The following is a 22,221-nucleotide window of genomic DNA, read 5'->3' as shown; positions in this document are numbered from 1 at the left end:
AGGGAGATTGTATGCTGCAGTTGGCTGCCATTACGGGATTAATGAATCAACAGTTCATTATATTAAGAAGGAAGAGAAGAATATCAGGTCTACAGCAACAGTGACTTTCAACAAGACGGCAAAAAGGGTGATTACTCTTCATAATAAGTCGATCGTAAAGATGGAATCTGCATTAGCCTTGTGGATTAATGATTGTCGTAAGAAAAATATTTCTTTGGATACAGACACCATAAGGACTAAGGCAAAGCAACTTTACGACCACATGGCAGAGAATATGGAGAATCAAGAAGAGGAGGACGGGGATGATGAGGCAAGACCATCCACATCGACTGGTTCTCCCACCAAATCAGATAGATTTGCTGCCAGGAAGGGCTGGTTTCATAAATTTCAGAAGCGCTATGGACTTAAGGGCGTTTGTCTGCATGGAGAGGCTGCCTCTGTGGATAAAGCCGCCGCCAAGGATTTCGTGAACAACACATTCAAGGAGATATTAAAAGAAGGGGGCTATCTTCTACCAGAACAAGTTTTTAATATGGATGAACCAGGGTTATTTTGGAAAAGGATGCCACCTCACACTTTTATAATGAAGGAGGAAGCTACAGCCCCTGGTTTTGAAATCGAGCTAGAATTTGGAGGTCTCCTTACAATAGAAAGGGATCTGGGACCCTCCAAAGGGTTCGATGCCGCTGGCGAGAAGGAGAGAACCGCTAGGAATCAGAGTTTACCAGTCCCAAATAAATTTCATCATAGGCTGAAGAAGGAGCACTGAAATGTTTAATGCGATACAGCTGGAAAAGATGTCAAGCCACAATCATTCATCAAGCAAGACATGCCACATAATATACCACAACACTTTTTATAACATAAAAACAGGGCGGTCAACTTTGAATTTCCTGCGGCCGCCCCTTTAAACCAGCCTCATGCTGATTGGTTGTTGCTACCAGCTGGAGGTGAGGTGGAGGCACGCCGACCAATTAGAATGCCTGTGCCGCTTCGGCCTTTCAGCCAATCAGGAACAGGGAGGCGGGCCGAGCAGGAAATAATGAACCGGGGATGGTTTCTAAGTGGATTAAAGTGACTCATTGAGGACATAATGGCTGGCGAGAACCCCCTGCTAAATATTGTCTTGCAGGAGTGGAAATATACATCTGTGTCTGGCAGATATGCAGAATCTGGTTTTCTAAAGGCGGAATATTGGATCAAGCAGGTGGGGTTTTGACAGTGGGATCAGCCAGGTGTGTAGACAAAGGAGTGAGATGGTTTGGGTAATCTCCACTTTCCGAAGGCGGATGGTTTCCCCCATTGGAATGTGACAAGCTTGTCCAGGTGGGCATACTCCGAAGCCATTCTTTAGTGTCCATGCAAAGTGCCTTGATTGAGTCCTTTGTGTGGGTATGATTATGTGTCTTGATGACGAGAGCTTCCAGAGGCTGGGGTCGTGCCGAGGTGACATTTCATATTTTAAAGTTCATATATGGGGTATTTTGGGAAAGGGAGACATACAAGGGATACTCATGAAAGAATACAGGATATCATATTGACCGCTCCCACCCACCAGAACAGTCCAAGACAAGTTCATAAAGTTTCATAGGAAAGTCCAAAATCCAAGGAAAATGATAAGGGGTTTCATTGAATGTCCATAGCATGGCCAAGCTTAGCCAAGATCCAGTGGGAGGAGGTCGATGGAGGCTTTGATCATAGCCTGGGGCAAGCCAGTTACACCCAGGTCGAGGCATGTTTGGCCAGAGTTCACAGCGAGGTCACTTTGCTTCAATATTGCACAAGGAAATAATATTGACAATAAGAATAATAAAAATGTGTGTCAAAGATGATACAGAGAAGCAGAAAGATAAGCAGAAGAAATAAGGGCAAGATTGTAAAGCATGTGGTTTAAAATTGGCTTTTTTTCCTTTGCCTGGATATGTCTCAACCCTAAACAAAAAGGGAGTCCTTTTGTTTGTGAGTCACTGGTGCAGGAAATTATTAGGAGAGTCATTATCTCTTGCCTCAAACTAAAAGGTCAAACACCCTTTGTGCCAGGATTTTAGTAAATCACAGTAAATTCCAGTAAAATATCTCAGTTACCTTCTGCTATAAATATATGAAATATAGGACATAAAACCTTGTTTTAAAATGTACACACTATCTAACCTGGGAAGGTTACTTTTTGTTGTTATTGTGGTCTTTGCAAATTGACCAAGACATCCAGCCTGATGTCCTTGCCAAAACTATGAATTCCCTGATTTTTGAACTATCTTTTACAAAGTCCTGGGGGGGGGGGGGGTTACCTCGATCACAGTTTTAAGGCTCAAAAAGATTTTCACTTATTGCAGGTGGTCCTGGATACATGAGGGAACACTGTACAGTATAGTACAAGGTCAAGAGCAGACACTGTGGTTCAACACGTATCATTTTCAAATAGGTTTGGAAGAAACTCTTTATAAATAATGCTCCTGAAGCTTTAATGATGCATAGAAAAGGGCATTACTAGCAAGCATTATGTAGCCCCATCTACACTGTCATATAATGTTGTTTGCGTGATCAGTGTAGATGGGCTTGTGTCACATAATTTGAACAGAAATTCAACAGAAAGGAGGAAATCGTGAAAATGAACAAAATCTGGCTACCAGTATTTTTTTTAAAAAACTTTAAAATCAAGACAGTAAATAAAGAACAACACAGAAAACGGGAATTCCAGACAGGAAACAATCAGGGCCAGGTAACACCTCCAAACAAAGGATTCCTCCAGGCAAGAAGCAGCCAAGCTTTGAAGCCATTGACCTGTGGGGTTCCGCAGGGATCTATCTTATCCCCCATGCTTTTTAACATCTACATGAAACCACTGGGAGAGGTCATCCGGAGTTTTGGAGGGCGTTGCCATCTCTACGCAGATGACACGCAAATCCACTACTCGTTCCCATCTGACTCCAAGGAAGCCCCTCGGATGCTGAACCAGTGCCTGGCCGTTGTGGCGGACTGGATGAGTGTTGTCGACCGCGCTTTAGGGGATCGGGCCCTTAAGGAGAGTCCCGATCCGGTCCTGAGAGAACGGACCTTGGCGGAGCCAATAGGAGAATATGAGCCGCAATACAACCTGAAGCCGAAATGAAGAAGGTCCGCCAAAGTTGAAGGAAAATCCGCCAAGGAGTCTTTATTGAGCGATTCAGCTGAAAAGGACTCTAGTAGTGATCATTCAGTCTACTAGGGTACCATATATCAAAAATAAAGCCATATTTATACAGTGTTTCAGTCTGACAGCCCCTTGAATTTCCCGCCCCGCTCCCCCGCCCATCTGATCGCGGATAGGCTAGAGGGTTGAACGAGGCGGGCTTTCGTTTCCCGCCTTGCTCTGCTGGCCCAATAGGGAGCTGCTTTTTGTCCCCACTCGAGCCAATCAGGGAGGAGAAGGCGGGAGTTATTGAAACAATGAAGTGACTGAGCAGGAAAGATCGGATTAATTCCTGCCCGGCCGAATTCTAAAGGGATTAATGACAGCAATCAAGGGTTCCTGTCACGTATACAGATTTCAGATATGGCTTGGGGTGTCAGAGGTGGAAGCAGGGATGGGTGGTGATGGGCTCAGCAGGGCGCCTTCCTGAGGTGTCCTGGATTTCCTTTTGGAGGAGATATGACAATGTTTGCCTTGAGGGCGAATCACCTTTAGGTCAAATACTCCGAATTCGGCGACTCAAGCCCTATATTGTCCATGCAATCTGAATTTGATTGGGTTAAGCGGCAGCGGATTAACCTTTTGTTTTTGGGAAGGTAAGCCTGGGTCATAGAAAATGGGGCAGGTTCTGGGGTTCAAGTTGAGTTCGAAATATTCCCTATTTGATTTCATGACTTGGCAATTATATGAAATAAAATGAAAAATAAAATGAAGTTGGGATATAAACCCTGCTGGGAAAAATACATATTTTCCGGGGATCCCAAAGAGTACAAATACATATAGGCAGATAGATAGATTTCAAGGAAGTAAGGGAGAATCCATAGAGGTGGGTTACATTGCATAAAGGGGAATCATGAATGATATAAACAATTGAAAACATTTGATAAGAACGAAGTTCACAACATCTGGGGAACCCAATATGGAAATTCATACAACAGTGATTCATGAGGGTGTCCAGGTACATAGAATATGAAAATTCACGGATACATGAGGAAAAGAGTTCATCTGTGGTGGAAGGAATTCATAGAGATGGCATGGGGAAGAGGCACATGTGGGTTGCAGTCTTTGGAAGTATAAGATTTCATAAGTTCAGGGATAGGTCTGGGGAAGAGTGTTCTTCTCCTTCATAAAATTATGAAGGTATGAATGAAACGTGGAGGGCGCCCGTCCAGGCACCCTCCTGGCAGCTGTAGAGAGGGTGAAGGTCCTTGGAGAACTATGTCTCCCCAGCGGGAGAGCGATCCCCCATCCCCAGTTCACAGAAAGGGACCAGGGATCTCCTAAAACCATCCCGCGGGTCGCGGGGAGAGGAAAGTCCGGGATAAGGCTGGAAGAGAGCAGTCTGGCTTGAAAGGAGCAGTCGGTTCCGTTTGACAGTCAGCTGATGAGGTGCCGAGAACTGGACCGATTTTGGTTCCGTTGGTGGTCCTTGAGTCAGGAGCCTTAGAAAGGGTTAGGACTAAAAGAGGAGCGTGCTAGGGGTAATTTTGATAAAGATATGAGCCAATTTGTATCGCCCGCCGTATTAACCTATGGCGGGCGAAGCCTCCGCCAGGGTTTAAAGATCGGACGGGTTAGTGAGAGAGAGAGAGAGAAGATTTCATGCAAAAGAAGGAGTCAGGGAAAGACACAAAATAACCAGGTAGAGAGTGTTACTGTTAAAAATGAATGCTACTTTTATTGGGGGATTTGTTACATAGTTCAGGGAAGGGGAAAGTGAAGAAAAAAAGATCTTTTAACAATAGTCTGCTGCGGTCCCGCTCCGTTCCTTAGGTGATGGATCTGCGGAACTCTCCGCTGCGGGTTCAAATCAATTTGAAAGCCGGGGTCACGGTCATCATGAGGAGGAACAAGCTGAGAATCAATCCCGACAAGACAGAGGCCCTCCTGGTCAGTCGCTCGTCTGATCGGGGTATTGGGTGGCAGCCTGTGCTGGACGGGGTTGCACTCCCCCTGAAATCACAGGTCCGCAGTTTGGGGGTCCTCCTGGACTCAGCGTTGACGCTTGAGGCTCAGGTGTCGGCGGTGGCCGGGAGGGCCTTTGCACAACTCAAACTTGTGCGCCAACTGCGACCATACCTCGTGAAGTCTGACTTGACCACGGTGGTCCATGCCTTGGTTACCTCTAGACTGGACTACTGTAATGCACTCTACGTGGGGCTTCCCTTGAAGACGCCCCGGAAATTACAATTGGTCCAACGCTCGGCTGCCAGATTAATAACGGGGGCAAGTTACAGGGAGAGATCCACTCCCTTGTTTAAGGAGCTCCACTGGCTGCCGTTCATCTTCCGGTCCCAATTCAAGGTGCAGACCATCATCTATAAAGCCCTAAACGGTTTGGGACCCACCTACCTCCGTGACCGTCTCTCCCTCCATAAACCTGCCCGATCTTTACGATCATCCGGGGAGGCCCTTTTATCACCACTGTCGTTATCCCAGGCCCGCCTTGTGAGTACAAGGGAGAGGGCCTTTTCTGCTGTGGCCCCCCGACTATGGAACTCACTGCCTACTGAAATCAGGCAAGCTCCCACTTTGTTAGCTTTTAGGAAAGACCTGAAAACATGGCTCTTCCGCTGTGCTTTTGGTGAGTAACCTCTGTTATATATTTCGGTGTTACTCCCCCCAAACATCTATCCTCTAAACTGCCCCACTCTCATATGTCCCTGTACACATTGGATTACCCCTCTGTCCCTCACACTCCGGGTTTTATCTTTGTGTTCATGCGGCCTGCTCTTGTTTGACTGTTTCTTGATTTCTTGATGTGATGTTTATTATTATGTATTGTATTATTTTTAATTATGTTATGATATGCTGTTTTATATTTTATTATATTGTATTGCTTTGGGCATGGCCCCATGTTAGCCGCCCCGAGTCCCCGCTGGGGAGATGGTGGCGGGGTATAAATAAAGTATTATTATTATTATTATTATTATTATTATTATAAGCTGCAAGACCATTAAATGCTAATCAAGGTGATCAAGTGCAACATTCACACTTGCCTCAAACAGACAAAGACTTTTTTTCTCCCACCCTGAACATTCCACAGATATATAAACCCCACTTACCTAATTTCCAACAGACCTCACAACCTCTGAGGATGCCTGCCATAGATGTGGGCAAAATGTCAGGAGAGAATGCTTCTGGAACATGGACATAAAGCCCGGAAAACTCACAGCAACCCAGAAATTCCTCCTGCACAACCATTAAATCCCTGTTTTCCAGAATCAGCTGCCTTATGGGAGCATTGTTTGCATCTTCATATGTGGATTTAAACTTGACGAAGTTGGCCTGGTGCATTTGTGCAACTTCAATCTTGAGTAAAGGGCTAGTGTTGCATTAGTATGTAGTGAAACGGCCAATATTTGGTGTGCACTGGTGCCTGGCACACAAAGGGACTCATGCTCATTGATCTCAATGTGCATTAATTGCACATGACATTGGTTCTGATGTCACTGTATCCTAGAGATGGAAAAGTCCCCAAAAGCCATCCAGTCCAACACCATTCTTCCATGCAGGAACACACAAAGCACTGAGTTGCTTGGAGTTTTTCAGGCTGTATGGCCATGTTCCAGTAGCATTCTCTCCTGAAGTTTCGCCCGCATTTGTGGCCGGCATTCTCAGAGATTTGTTCAGAGGTCTGTTGGAAATGAGGCAAGTGGTGTGTATATATCTGTATAATGTCAAGGGTGGGAGAAAGAACTCATGTCTGTTTGAAGCAAGTTGAATGTTGCAATTAGCCAGCTTGATTATCATTGAGTAGCCTTGCAGTTGCAAAGCTCAGCTGTTGCTGCCTGAGGGCATCCTTTGTTTGGCACTTGCCTATGTAGACTGTTGTTCCTTCGTTCAGTCGTTTCCAACTCTTTGTAACCTCATGGACCAGCCCACGCCAGAGCTCTCTGTCGGCTGTCGCCACTCCCAGCTCCTTCAAGGTCAAGTCAGTCACTTCAAGGATAACATCCATCCATCTTGCCCTTGGTCGGCCTGTCTTCCTTTTTCCTTCCATTTTCCCCAGTATCATGATCTTCTCCAAGCTTTCCTGTTTTCTCATTATGTGGCCAAGGTACTTCATCTTTGCGTCTAATATCCTTCCCTCCAGTGAGCAGTCGGACATTATTTCCTGGAGTATGGACTGGTTGGATCTTCTTGCCGTCCAAGGCACTCTCAAACCTGTTTCTGTGCATTTAATTTATATTGTCAAAGTGTTGTACCATACATTTCTCCCTGCTGAAATTAATCTTGATACTTTTGGCCCAGCTATCTAATTTATTAAGGTCATTTTGGATTCTGATCCTGTCCTCGAGAGTATTAGCTATCCCTTCTCATTTGGTGTCATCTGTGAACTTGATAAGCATGTCTTCTATTCCATTGTTCAAGTCATTGATGAAGATATTGAATACACTGGGCTCAGGGCAGACCCCTCTGGCACCCATTTGTCATTTCTCTCCAGGAGGAAGAGAATGAGCCATTAGAAAGAGCAAGGGAAATTGAAACTTTAAAAATAGTATGAGTTAGTTCACTTAGGCGATCCCTCGTAGCCCACCCAAGGATGATGGCCTCCAAGTGTAGAGTCTTGGTGGTGGATGCGTAGGTGGCTGTAAGATTACCTCACTGAAAGGAGAATTAAATATACGAATGGACATCCTAAGGAGAACTGGAAATCAAAATGAAAAGGGCTTATAGCCAGTGTAAAAGGGAAAGGAAAATATAAGGATTTGAATCAGACAATCTTCATGACTGAATAAATAAAATAATACAAAGAGCAGGGGTACAACTGTATCTAGAGAGAGGAAGCGGGAAGGGGAAAATTGGATATGTGTAAGCAGTAGATAATAAAAGATAGGAACACAGGAGTCATCATCATGTTATGAGAATTAATGGGAAAAAATGGTAAATGTAACTGTGATGATGTTATAATTTACTTATATAACCAAACAAAAATATAAAAAAGAAAAAAAAGAATCTCAGGTTCTCAATTTTAATCATGTGACTTTTTATTCATCATGACCAAAGCTAACCATGTGGCCAGTTGTAAACATATACCCTTCATGGGATGGATGATTAGAAAGAATTAAGCAGCATGTACTGGAGAACAAAGACAAGGAACCACATTTTCAGCACACATACATACCAGCAAGCTAGAAGGGGTGTTTGTAAAGCCTCCGATTCATGAGAAATACCCCTTTATTCCATAGTAAGGGAGAGTATTATGGAGAAAGGCATCTAGAATTATTATGTGGACCAGGACAGATCCATATCATATGGTTATGGGCCTTTTCAAAGTATGATCCCATCTTAACTGCATCCCATGGAATCCTATGATTTGTTCTTTAGTGAGGAACTACAGCCCTTTGGATAAGAGTTCTAAAAACATACCTACCAGCTGTCCCACATCAGCAAGTAAAGTCGCAATTAATCCTTTGTCCCACTTCTAAAATGTCCCAGTTTCTCTCATTTCCTCCCATTTTCAGCTTACTTCAATGGCTTCGAATTAAGTTCAAAGTGCAAAAGTAGTATGTACTAAATTAGCTCAGTACAGAGTGAGAAGTGGCAGAATACTTCCCTTCCCAATAAGCACAGGTCCCTTCCACACTGCCGTATAATCCAGGCTATCAAAGCAGATAATCCACATTACTTGCTTTGAACTAGATTATATGAGTCTACACTGCCATATAATCCATTTCAAAAATCCAGATAATCTGGATTTTATATGGAAGCATAGAAGGGTCCTCAGGCAAAAGTAAACTGCTGCAGCCTGTTTTTTTTCTCATTAATAACATTTTCCCACTATGATGTTGCTTGCCCCGCGTGTCCTTGTTTTCATTTGTAAAGTGTTGAGTGATTATGAAATACCTTTTTCAAACTGCAAATCAGGAGATTCCATAAGGTGCAGACAGGCAGATAAGGTGGAATCATACCACATCAATGGAATGTGAAATGGCATTAACTCATTCCATAGAATAGTAACTAATAATGAGGGAGTAAAATTACAAAGTGCTAGATGACTACAATGGTTTACCAAAACTGTGGATATGACCAGGTCATTAAATTGCAGTCCCAGCATACCATAGAATTCAATAGGAGAACCTATAAATTTCTAGAGAGGAATCTCTTCTAGCAGTTTGTTAGATCCCTCCAATGGAACCGTATATTAACTTTGGGGAAGCCTACTGCAGAATCACCTGGAGGGCCTATCAAATTCCTAAAAAGTTGATTTTCTCCTGGGTGCAATTAAATGAAACCACGAATATGGATTCCACGATTCCAGGGGTCTTATGTATACATACATTAGTATATGTAAACAATCCTTCAGAATTGAATTAAGTCTGCAGCATAGGGCTGAAGGCATCCCTGCCATTTCTTGAGACAATCCGCAGTATTTACGATTATGAAGACAACCCCATCAATTTTGCTATGGATACTGATATATTATTAAAAACAATGGATTGAAAGATTCTTGGGGCAGAGATCATTCAGTCAGGTGGTATTAAATTTTGCACACAGGTTTTATATTGTAGGGGGGACATCAAGACAGACCCACAGCAATAAGGAGACTAATACTAGCCAAGGCTTTTTGCAAGATATGAGTCAGGAAGGTTTTCTTGACAGCCCAGTGGAGATGGTGGCCTGGGTCAGTGGGTCCCCCTAAATAGCTGCACGGTAATTGGGGTGTATTTGGGGCCGCACATCCCAAACAATGGTGAGAAGTTGGCGCAGGACCCGATCCTTGCCCCGGGCCTGTCCTCCTTGCATCGCCTGCAGTTTCTTCCGGGTCTGTGCCTCCACCTCTGCAGACAGGTTCCCCTGAGAGCCCAGAGCCTGGAGGGAGAAGGAAGGCGAAGGGTCAACTTAGCCCCAAATTATGATAGATCTGGAATTACATGTGTCTCCCAAATCTGCACATTCAGTTTCAAGATTTGGTCAGAAGCTTTTGAAATGTCCTAGTTTCAATCTCCTCCCATGTTCATCCTTTGTACCCATCTTGCTTCAATGATTGCAGACTGAGTAAAAATATGCACAAATGGTTTGCATTTAATGAATGAGAATGGAGGGGAAGGAGCAGAAATATGCCTTTCCCAGGAGGCCGAGGTAAAAGCAATCAGCTCTAGCATTTCTTAGCTTGTCTGTTCTTTCTTATTACTTTGCAATCTTTACCACAATGTTGTGTTTAGTATCACATGAGCTGATTTTTCTCTCTGGAATGTTAGAAGGTATGGAGTTATCATCACAATTCCTTAAATATATCACAACAAATCCTTTGCAATCCCGTCCCTGTTGTTGTTGCCCTTGACTATAGTCGGCCCTCCACATTTGCAAGTTTAGGCTTTGCGGGAAGTTGACCATAGTGCGAGAGAGTCCTTGCATTATCACAATCAATTTATTTGTTACCTCGCTCTCCTTACAGCTCAAGGTAAGGTACAACGCAGCCAAAACAGAGAGACAAAACACAACACCACCAAAATACATACAACAAAAGACATACTAAATCAACACCAATAAATGCAGGTTAAAATTCACAGTTAAAAATTGACACATCTCTAGCAATTTCTACATCCTCTGCAGAACTTCATAGCCAATGTCTGGCAGAAGTTGATCATGAGAGAACACACTGGAAGACCTAGAAATTATCTCAGGTTAAAAAAATAGATTTTTTCCCAATTCACATTTTTTCCACTTCTGTGGGGGGATTCTGCACTCCTAAACCTAGCAAATGCAGAGGGCTGACTGTATTACTTCTGAGACTCAAACTCCAAGTTTTCCAATGACCCCATGAAACCCCAAACAACACTCCTCAAAAAACCTATGTCTCACCGCCTGCTGCTTCTGCTGGAACTCCCTCTCACGCTCCATGCGGTATTGCTCAATCTCAGCCTGGGCTTCTTCCTTGGCCTGCTTCAGCCGCCGAGCCTTCCCTAGGATGGGGATCCAGGTGGGAAAGGAAGAGAGAGACATACAGGAAAAGCTGGAAGGGTTTTCTAGACCCATTTTAAAGATGGGGAGGTGGGTCTTCACATATATTCCAAATCATATAAATCTTGTCTGAATTTTAAGAGGTATTACCAATTTATCTTATTTGTTATGATTATAGTATTATAAATACAGTAGAGTCTCACTTATCCAACATAAACGGGCCGGCAGAACGTTGGATAAGCGAATATGTTGGATAATAAGGAGGGATTAAGGAAAAGCCTACTAAACATCAAATTAGGTTATGATTTTACAAATTAAGCACCAAAACATCATGTTATACAACAAATTTGACAGAAAAAGTAGTTCAATACGCAGTAATGTTATGTAGTAATTACTGTATTTACGAATTTAGCACCAAAATATCACGATGTATTGAAAATATTGACTACAAAAATGCGTTGGATAATCCAGAACGTTGGATAAGTGAGACTCTACTGTATGTAATACTGTTATAAAATTTTAGATTTCACGCAAGCGTTGCCCCGGTGTTGGAGAGACCACTGCTCCCCTCCTGCTATCATACCTTCTTCCTGTTTCCCTCCCCTTGCATTGTTTCCTCTTTCTTTTCCCTTCCTCCCTTCTTTCCTTCTTTTCTTTATTTCTTCCTCCTTCCTTCCTTCCTCCCTTCCTTCCTCCCTTCCTTCCTTCTTCCCTCCCTCCCTCCCTCCATTATCCAGCTCTGAGAGAGCCTACCTCACAGTGTCTTCATGGCAAAATGGCTCCAGTGACACCAAAGAGGGCCACTTCACCCAGCAACAGCCAATCTAGTGACATCACAGAGGGCCACTTCACCTAGCAAGAGCCTTTGTGGCGCAAAGATACCTTGATTCCCTCCCCCCTTCTCTCTCTAGATACACACACACACAAACACACATACATAGTAAAGGTAAAGGTTTTCCCCTGAGATTAAGTCTAGTCGTGTCCAACTCTGGGGGTTGGTGCTCATCTCCATTTCTAAGCCGAAGAGCTGGCATTGTCCATAGACATCTCCAAGGTCATGTGGCTGGCATGACTGCATGGAGCGCCGTTACCTTCCCGCTGGAGCGGTACCTATTGATCTACTCACATTTGCATGTTTTCGAACTGCTAGGTTGGCAGAAGCTAGGTCTAACAGCAGGGTCTCACCGCACTCCCCAGATTCGAACTGGCGACCTTTCAGTCAGCAAGTTCAGCAGCTCAGCAGTTTCACCTGCTGTGCCACCAGGTTATATACACACGCGCATATATACACACACACACTCACCTTATGTTTTATTTATCCTATATTCTTTATTTTAGTGCTGGTCAGTGACTGAAATGAATATATACATTACATCAATTTTGACAATCTTAATACACTACAGGACACAGGTGTGGATCTCTTTCTCTTTCCAAATATGTTGAACTTCACCTCCCAGAGACCCCATTCAACACAGCCTATGGCAAGGGATTATGGGAATGGTAGTTCAAAACATCAGAGGGGGAGATATTCCCTGCCCTTGCTCTGAAGGTGAGGGAAAAGGCTGTGTTCAAATTAGCATTCATCCTCTCGGCACTTAAGTGTCTTGAAAAAAACTATGGAACATCTCTCCTTTTCTAAAAAAGGAAAGACATTGGGTGATGCAGATATTTTTCTGAGTCGCTTCTTCCCAATCCCACTCTGTATTATTATATACTCGCATGCCCATAAGATGATGATTATTATCAGTTAGATCAATAATCAGAAAAGAAGGATCCCAGCTTACGTTTCCGAGCCTCTGCCACCTTCTCGGCGGCCCTCTTTTCGGCCTGCAGCAGCTGCTGGATTCCCTGGGTCTGGCTGGCCATGGCTCCTTAGCAAGGATGCTCAGAGCAGCAAATCCTCCACCTCTTCCTCCTGCATCTGATGAGTGGAGTACCACTTCCTACCAAAGCTCCTCCCAGGTCCTAGTGCCTACTCTTTCTGCCTGTTCTGTCACTGTTCTGCAGCAAGACAAAAACAGCCCCTCTGCTTTCCCTTGCATTCTGCCATGTCCACTTTACTGATATACTCAGGGATGTTCAGACCCCGAATCTCCAGGTTTTTTTTTTAGATCGTCTCCAGCAAAACTTCCAGATAAGGTATGAGAGCATCTATTTGCAATGATTTTGCAAGGCGGAATGGTTTCAAGACTGTTTATAATCATTACAGAAAGTATTCTTATTGGTTTTCAAAAATCAATCATCTCTTTGGATTAACTATTGATTACGTCATCAATATCTTTTCTAACACACGTTCTTATTGGTTTTTCAGTTCTAACAAGCAAGACAATAGCTTCTTATGTGTTCTTGTCCCTGAGCTATCTCTCCGGGCCAGGTTTTATCTACTTGTTTGTTTCATTACAAGCATGTGAGAAATTATGGAGTGCTGGCTAGTTTTGATGACCGTCACCCCGGCTTTCAAATTAATTTGAAAACGCAGCGGAGAGTTCCGCAGATCGCTCACCAAAGGAACGGAACGGGACCGCAGCAGACTATTATTAAAAGATCCTTTTTTTTCTTTCACTTTCCCCTTCCCTGAACTATGTAACAAATCCCCCCAATAAAAGTAGCATTTATTTTAACAATAGCACTCTCTATCTGGTTATTTTGTATCTTTCTCTGACTCCTTCCTTTGCATGCAATTTCTCTCTCTCTCCCGTCCCTTTAACTCCGGCTGAGGTTTCTCCGCCATAGATTAATATGGCGGACGATACAAATTGGCTCATATCTCTATCAAAATTACCCCTAGAACGCTCCTCTTTTAGTCCTAACCCTTTCTAAGGCTCCTGACTCGAAGACAACCAGCGGAACCGGAATCAGTCCAGTTTTCGGCACCTCAACAGCTGATTGTCAAACGGGACCGACTGCTCTCTTCCAGCCTTATCCTGTACTTTCCTTTTCCCGCGACTCGCGGAGTGGTTTTAAGAGATCCCTAGCCCCTTTCTGTGAACTGGGGATGGGGAGATCGCTCTCTCGCTGGGGAAACATAGTTCTCCAAGAACCCTTACCCTCTCTACAGCTGCCAGGGGGTGCCCGGACGGGTGCCCTCCACGTTTCATTCATACTTTCATAATTTTATGAAGGAGAAGAACACTCTTCCCCAGACTTATCCCTGGACTTATGAAATCTTATACTCCCAAAGACTGCAACCCACATGTGCCTCTTCCCCATGCCATCTCTACGAATTCCTCCCATCACAGATGAACTCTTTTCCCTCATGTATCCATGAATTTGCATATTCTATGTACCTGGACACCCTCATGACCCACTGTTGTATGAGTTTCTGATCGTTGGGCTAACTTCATGAATTGTGAAATCATGCTGCTTGAACTCCACTCCTATGACTTTCCATATTGGGTTCCCCAGATGTTGTAAACCTCATTCTTATCAAATGTTTTCAATTGTTTATATCATCCATGATTCCCCTTTATGCAATGTAACCCCCTTTATGGATTCTCCCTTATTTCCATGAAATCTATCTATCTGCCTATATGTATTTGTACTCTTTGGGATCCCCAGAAAATATGTGTTTTTCCCAGCTGGGTTTATGTTCCAACTTTATTTTAATTTTCATTCTATCCCATATAATATCAAATCAAATGGGAAATATTATGACCCCAACGTAAACCCTAGTCCCCATGATCCAGACCTCCCTTCCCAAAAACAAAAGGATAATCTGCCACAGTTTAATCCAATCTCATTCCGATCGCATGGACAATATAGGGCTTGAGTCACCAAATTCCTAAAGGTGACTCGCCCCCAAGGCAAACATTGTCATATCCCAGGCCAGGACGCCTCAGGAAGGCACCCCTGTGGAGCCCGTCAATGACGGCTCATCACCACCCTTCTTTACTTCCCCCTGACACCCCAAGGCATATCTAAAATCTGTGAACGTGACAGGACCCCGGACATCCTTGATGGGTGCCATTAATTCCTTTAGAAATCGGCTGGGCCAGGATTAATCTGATATTTCCTGTCCTGTCACTTCATTGTTTCAATAGCTCCCGCCTCCTCCTCCCTGATTGGCCCGAGTGGGGACAAAAAAGCGGCTCCCCATTGGGCCAGCAGAGCGAGGCGGGAAACGAAAGCCCGCCTCGTTCAACCTCCCAGCCTATCCGCGATCAGATGGGCGGGGGAGCGGGGCGGGAAATTCAAAGGGCTGTCAGACCGAAATATTGTATAAATATGGCTTTATTTGAAACATATGATACGCTAGTAGATTGAATGATCGCTACTAGTGTCCATTCAGCTGAATCGCTCAATAAAGACTCCTTGGCGGATTTTCCTTCACCCTTGGCGGACCTTCTTCATTTCGGGCTTCAGGTTGTATTGCGGCTTATATTCTCCTTTTGGCTTCGCCAAGGTCCGTTCCCTCAGGACCGGATCGGGTCTCTCCTCAAGGGCCCGATCCCCTAAAACGCGGTCGATAACAGTTTCAACCTTGAGAACACAGAGAATAATCATTTTCCTGTTGTAGCTTTTTCCCTAAGCATCAGCAGGTTTTGGTTAGCAAGGGCTCTGAATCAGGACATATGGGACTTATAATCATTAGAAAAATTGTATTTAAAATCATGTCCCTCTCACTTATTTTCACTTATTGCGGGTGGTCCTGGAACGTAACCCCCGTAATAAGTGAGGGAACACTGTACTCTATAACAGTCACTGAGAAGCCCTCCCCCATCATTAACTGCCATTCCACCAGTCGCTGAGTGGGAGGGAGCAAGCCTACCAACCAGGCACTCTCTAACAGTCACTAAAAGGCCCTTCCACCATCTTTAACAGTCATTCTGGAGACCCCAGATGGCGTAGTGGACTAAAGCCTTGTGACTTGAAGGTTGGGTTGCTGACCTGAAAGCTGCCAGGTTCAAATCCCACCCGGAGAGAGTGCGGATGAGCTTCCTCTACCAGCTCCAGCTCCATGCGGGGACATGAGAGACGCCTCCCACAAGGATGGTAAAAACATCAAAACATCCGGGCGTCCCCTGGGTAATGTCCTTGCAGACGGCCAATTTTCTCACACCAGAAGCGACTCAAGTTGCTCCTGACACAAAAAAGGTCATTCTGAATGACTTCAAATGACATATAATCATCGGAAGTATCACTGAAATATCTCTTTTTAAACCCACGTCCCCCTCAATTCCACCAGCCGCTGAGTGGGAGTGAGCTAGCCTACCAACCAGGTACAATCCAACACTCACTGAGAGGCCCTTCCGCCATCTTTAACGGTCATTCTGAATGACTTCAAATGACTTAGAGTCATCGGAAGTATCACTGAAATATCTCTTTTTAAAACCATGTCCCCCTCAATTCCACCTGCCGCTGAGTGGGAGTGAGCCAGCCTACCAACCAGGCACTCTCTAACAGTCACTAAGAGGCCCTTCCGCCATCTTTAACCGTCATTCTGAATGACTTCAAATGACTTATAGTCATCGGAAGTATCACTGAAATATCTCTTTTTAAAACCACGTCCCCCTCAATTCCACCAGCCGCTGAGTGGGAGTGAGCTAGCCTACCAACCAGGTACAATCCAACACTCACTGAGAGGCCCTTCCGCCATCTTTAACGGTCATTCTGAATGACTTCAAATGACTTAGAGTCATCGAAAGTATCACTGAAATATCTCTTTTTAAAACCACGTCCCCCTCAATTCCACCAGCCGCTGAGTGGGAGTGAGCCAGGCTACCAACCAGGCACTCTCTAACAGTCACTAACAGGCCCTTCTGCCATCTTTAACTGTCATTCTGAATGACTTCAAATGACTTATAGTCATCGGAAGTATCACTGAAATATCTCTTTTTAAAACCACGTCCCCCTCAATTCCACCAGCCGCTGAGTGGGAGTGAGCTAGCCTACCAACCAGGTACAATCCAACACTCACTGAGAGGCCCTTCCGCCATCTTTAACGGTCATTCTGAATGACTTCAAATGACTTAGAGTCATCGAAAGTATCACTGAAATATCTCTTTTTAAAACCACGTCCCCCTCAATTCCACCAGCCGCTGAGTGGGAGTGAGCCAGGCTACCAACCAGGCACTCTCTAACAGTCACTAACAGGCCCTTCTGCCATCTTTAACTGTCATTCTGAATGACTTCAAATGACTTATAGTCATCGGAAGTATCACTGAAATATCTCTTTTTAAAACCACGTCCCCCTCAATTCCACCAGCCGCTGAGTGGGAGTGAGCCAGCCTACCAACCAGGCACTCTCTAACAGTCACTAAGAGGCCCTTCCGCCATCTTTAACGGTCATTCTGAATGACTTCAAATGACTTAGAGTCATCGGAAGTATCACTGAAATATCTCTTTTTAAAACCACGTCCCCCTCAATTCCACCTGCCGCTGAGTGGGAGTGAGCCAGCCTACCAACCAGGCACTCTCTAACAGTCACTAAGAGGCCCTTCTGCCATCTTTAGCGGTCATTCTGAATGACTTCAAATGACTTATAGTCATCGGAATTATCACTGAAATATATTTTTTAAAACCACGTCCCCCTCAATTCTACCAGCCGCTGAGTGGGAGTGAGCCAGTTTACCAACCAGGCACTCTCTAACAGTCACTAAGAGGCCCTTCCGCCATCTTTAATGGTCATTCTGAATGACTTCAAATGACTTATAGTCATTGGAAGTATTGAAAAAAAAATGTTTGAGTATCACTGAAATATCTCTTTTTAAAACCACGTCCCCCTCAATTCCACCAGCCGCTGAGTGGGAGGAAGCAAGCCTACCAAACAGGTACTCTCTAACAGTCACTGAAAAGCCTTTCCGCCATCTTTAACTGCAATTCCACTGGCCAGTGAGTGAAAGGGAGCCAGCCTACCAAACAGGCATTCTCCAACAGCCACTGAGTGACCCCACCATCTTTAACTGTCATTCTACCATTCGGTGAATAGGAGGGAGCCAGGTTACCAACCAGGCATTCTGCAGCAGCCACTGAGAGACCCTCCCACCATTCTTAACTGCCATTCCACCTGTTGGAGGAAGCAACCTTAGCAAACCTCCTCTATGTGATGTTTGGCTTTTGTCATGTTTTATTAATATATAATTTTATATCCTGAAGCAAATGTTTCTTTAGTTTGCAGATACCTGATCTCTATATATCTAAAACAGTGAGAGGGATTGTAGGTCATGTGACTGCTCAGTGACAGTTTAGAATGTTCAGTTTTTAAAAGGATGGCAGTTAGAACTTTCCGTTAGGGCTCGAGCCTTGAGCTTCTTAGAAGTCGCCCTTGAATTATAAAACCATTTAGGCTTGTATTTCCTTTGAAAGTAAACTGTTATTAAAAGGAGCTATATAAATCATTATAGTTTATGAAGAAATGGTCAAAGTTTATAAGTCAAATGATAGAAACTATCTTAAACGCTATTGAAGTTTTTAACACCTGACAAAGAAAAGTGCCTGTATATTTGAATTCATTAAGTTATGAATTCATGAATGGATCATGTCATTATTTTTAAAAAGTCTGCTTGTATCTTTGCCTGCCTAAAGCATCAAATAAACTCAAGGAACACTCCTGTCAAACTCTGCTACTGAGGGAGAAGTGGATTTAAAAAGAATTTTCAAAGATACTTGTAATGACTATAAGTCCCATATGTTTTGATTGACCTAAGTTGCAAAAGGCCTATGTTTGAGGAAGTCCTGCGCTTGAGAGAAAATGCTGATGTTTGGGGAAAGAGTTGTTTCAGAGAAAAGAAGTTACTTTCAAATAATAACAATACATCAAGTCAGAACTGGTTCCCATACGATTTCGAGCATATACTTGCAACAAGTCAGGGTCAATAACATGAAAGCACCATTGTCTAAAGAATTACATGTTGTTACAGCATAGATAACCAATGGGATTGCATGATGGTTAAGATGCTTGTGACGTAGACAACATTAGACAAATGGGGTAAATGATCTTTGTAAGCCAATAAGGATATGCTTGCTAATTTCTGTGGAGGTGATAAAAACCCTTGCAACCATTTTGGAAATTTGGACAAATCCTTTGATTGCATGTATGCATGTATTTGTCACATTGCTATGGCCACGCAATAAATAGTTATTTTGCAGTTTGAAGATCCAACTTTTGTGGTGTTTTTCCTCGTCCTCTCCACAGAAAAGGGGCCTCCTGCTTTTGACTTTGGATCGAGAGGAGTATTTTTACATCTTTTACATCCTTGCCCCTTCACTACTTTAATTTGATTGTGACCCTAATGGTTCATAATCTATATCCCATCAGATTGTGATCTTAACAGTTCATAATCTGCACCCCGATTATTTTTGATCCTGGCGGGTCGAGGCCGGTTTGTGGGAGGGAGCTAGTCTACCCACCAGGCACTCTCCAACAACCACTGAGAGACCCTTCCACCATCTTTAATTGCCGTTTCACCATCCGGTGAGTGGGAGGGAGCCAGCCTACCAACCAGGTATTCTCCAACAGCCATTGAGAGACTCTCACGCCATCTTTAACTGCCATTCCACTGGCCGGTGAGTGGGAGGAAGCTATTCTACCAACCAGGCATTCTCCAACAGCCACTGAGAGACCCTCCCGCCATGTTTAACTGCCATTCCACCGCCTATGGTCTCACGCAGACCATAGGAGTGCTACGACTTGATTGGCAGCTTCCCTGAGCTGCACTCCACTCAGCCTTCTCTCCCACTGCCCAGCATCGACCTGAAGAGATTGGTGTAGCAGAGTTGCACTACAGTCGTTGCCATTTTCCGTTACCGTGCTATGGCCTAGCTGCTAGCTAGCTACAGCTTGAAGTTACTTGAGGTCACTGATACCTTATAGGATGACAGTACTGGGGATTTTAACCAACCAGCCCCCCCCCTTGACCATCAACTTGGTACTGAAACTGGGCTTGGCTTGAATTGGGATTGCTGACATCTTTGACGTTCAGCCTTTGACTGTTCCTCCTGGGCTTTAGTGAGGAGTTTTGTTTTGTTTTTTAAAGATTTTATTTATTTTGTGGAAACTTCTCTTTAATTTTCTCACTGGCACACCGATTACTGAGCTTAGGGAAATATACTTTTTAATTGATGAGTCTCCACAATAATTGTAATTGGTTTTAAATGTTTTTAATCCTTAATATTTGTTTATATTTTATTTCTGGACATTATTATGCTTTGTGTGATTTTTGCCTTGTATTTTATGTTAAATGTGCTTTGATTTGTATTGTATTATATTTATACATTGTGTATTTGCAATGTGACACTGAAGTGGCCAAACAGTAAGCCACTCTGAGTCCCCTTCGGGGTGAGAAGAGCGAGGTAGTAATATAGTACATAAATAAATAAATCTCTAGTTCTTCCCCTCCTGTGCAATTCTGTGTTGAACTTCCAGAGAGGCTGAGCACACAGTCATGCTGGAATAACAACAACAACAACAACAACAACAACAACAACAACAACAACAACAACAACAACAACATGTAAGGAAAAGCTGATAAGGAGAAGACCTGGCTATGGCTCCCGAATGGGACACTGAAGGAGACAGAAGGCCTGATTCTTGCAGCCCAGGAGCAAACCATCAGAACAAATGCAATTAAGGCCAAGATAGAAAAATCAGCCGATGACCCAAAATGCAGACTGTGCAAGGAAACTGATGAAACCATTGATCATATCCTCAGCTGCTGTAAGAAAATCGCACAGATGGACTACAAACAGAGGCACAACTATGTGGCCCAAATGATTCATTGGAATTTATACCACAAGTACCACCTCCCAGCAGTAAAGAACTGGTGGGATCACAAACCTGCAAAGGTAATGGAAAATGAACACGCAAAGATACTGTGGGACTTCCGAATCCAAACTCACAAAGTTTTGGAACACAACACACCAGATCTCACGGTTGTGGAAAAGAAAAAGGTTTGGATTATTGATGTCGCCATCCCAGGTGACAGTCAGATTGATGAAAAACAACAGGAAAAACTCAGCCGCTATCAGGACCTCAATATCAAACTGCAAAGGCTCTGGCATAAACCAGTACAGGTGGTCCCGGTGGTGATTGGCACACTGGGTGCTATGCCAAAAGATCTCAGCCGGCATTTGGAAACAATAAACATTGATAAAATCACGATCTGTCAACTGCAAAAGGCTACCTTACTGTGATCTGCACGCATCATCCGAAAATAAATCACACAGTCCTAAACGCTTGGGAAGTGTTCGACTCGTGATTTTGTGATACGAAATCCAGCATACCTATCTTGTTTGCTGTGTCATACTATGTTGTTGTATCAATAATGGAAGATCTAGAAATTTCTAGAGAGCTGTTCTCTCAGGTTAAAAAAATGCAATGTATTTATTTGCAGATTTGAACTTTCACAGGGATTTTTTGCCCCAACCTCAATGAAAGTGGAGGCTGACTGTAAAAGGGCGACCCTTTTGCTCCTTTGCCATACAATGGTCTGCTTCATTACAGCTGTACCAGTTGCAACATTCTCTCCCGAGTCGATCAACGAAAGGTTTATCTGATTAATCTCCTGATAAAGAATAAAATTGTGTGTATAACATAGTCCCGGTTCTTTTTTTCTAGGAATTTGCCTGAGCAAGGTGTACTGTGTCACTTGGTTGTCGTCCAAGCGCAGTGTGAACATATGTTATGTTTATTTATGAGCCCTTCTGTTGCCAGGGGTTACAAACACCTCTTCAACCAAGGATTCTGAGCAGAGTTAAGCTACAGAGAAATTATCTGATTTAATTCTCTACCAAGGCCTAGAAACAATGATGTCGTCAACAGGAAATAAATCCAAGGTGCTGGGTCTTCTTTGCAACTTCGTGTTTTATGGTGCATCTACAACCCCATCTACATTAACCATTTAATACGGATCGAACTGCATTATATGGTCAGTGTAGACTCATAGAATGCCATTTAACTGCACTGAGCTGCATTATATAAATCTACACTGACCATGTAATGCAGTTCGATTTGCATTAAAGGAGCAGCATCAATGGGGTCTACACTCTAGAATGAATGCAGTTCATGGCACGACAATATGATACTGGCAAGCTTGAATGTGTCCAGAGAAGGACAAGTCACAGTCTCGTAACCTCAGGCTCCTTCCACATAGAACTGAATTATATGGTAGTGTGGACTTCGATAATCCAGTTCAAAGCAGATATTG

At 43.7% G+C, this 22,221-nt stretch overlaps 1 protein-coding gene across 1 annotated transcript; it reads right to left on the bottom strand.

The window, feature by feature from the left end:
• Positions 1 to 8,135: 8,135 nt before the first annotated feature.
• atp6v1g2 (ATPase H+ transporting V1 subunit G2) lies at positions 8,136 to 13,020 on the bottom strand. Its single transcript, XM_003217987.4, has 3 exons — positions 12,862 to 13,020; positions 10,979 to 11,079; positions 8,136 to 9,985 (listed from the first exon to the last, which is right to left on the bottom strand). Exons 1-3 carry the CDS (start codon positions 12,941 to 12,943, stop codon positions 9,812 to 9,814), a joined length of 357 nt encoding a protein of 118 aa, XP_003218035.1. The 5' UTR covers positions 12,944 to 13,020; the 3' UTR covers positions 8,136 to 9,811.
• Positions 13,021 to 22,221: the final 9,201 nt, after the last annotated feature.

Source organism: Anolis carolinensis, chromosome 2 (genome assembly GCF_035594765.1).
Source record: "Anolis carolinensis isolate JA03-04 chromosome 2, rAnoCar3.1.pri, whole genome shotgun sequence".
NCBI classification, from domain to species: Eukaryota; Metazoa; Chordata; class Lepidosauria; order Squamata; family Dactyloidae; genus Anolis; species Anolis carolinensis.
The sequence above is the reverse complement of the archived record's forward strand: the minus strand, read 5'-3'. Positions and strand labels throughout refer to the sequence as shown.

Bases quoted from the DNA above. Each gene is read 5' to 3' on its own strand.
- atp6v1g2 (XM_003217987.4), bottom strand. From the start codon at position 12,943: ATGGCCAGCCAGACCCAGGGAATCCAGCAGCTGCTGCAGGCCGAAAAG. The intron at 11,080-12,861 runs GTAAGCTGGGAT...TCCCCATCCTAG, and splicing joins GGTGGCAGAGGCTCGGAAAC to GGAAGGCTCGGCGGCTGAAG. The intron at 9,986-10,978 runs GTGAGACATAGG...TTCTCCCTCCAG, and splicing joins TCCAGCAGAAGCAGCAGGCG to GCTCTGGGCTCTCAGGGGAA.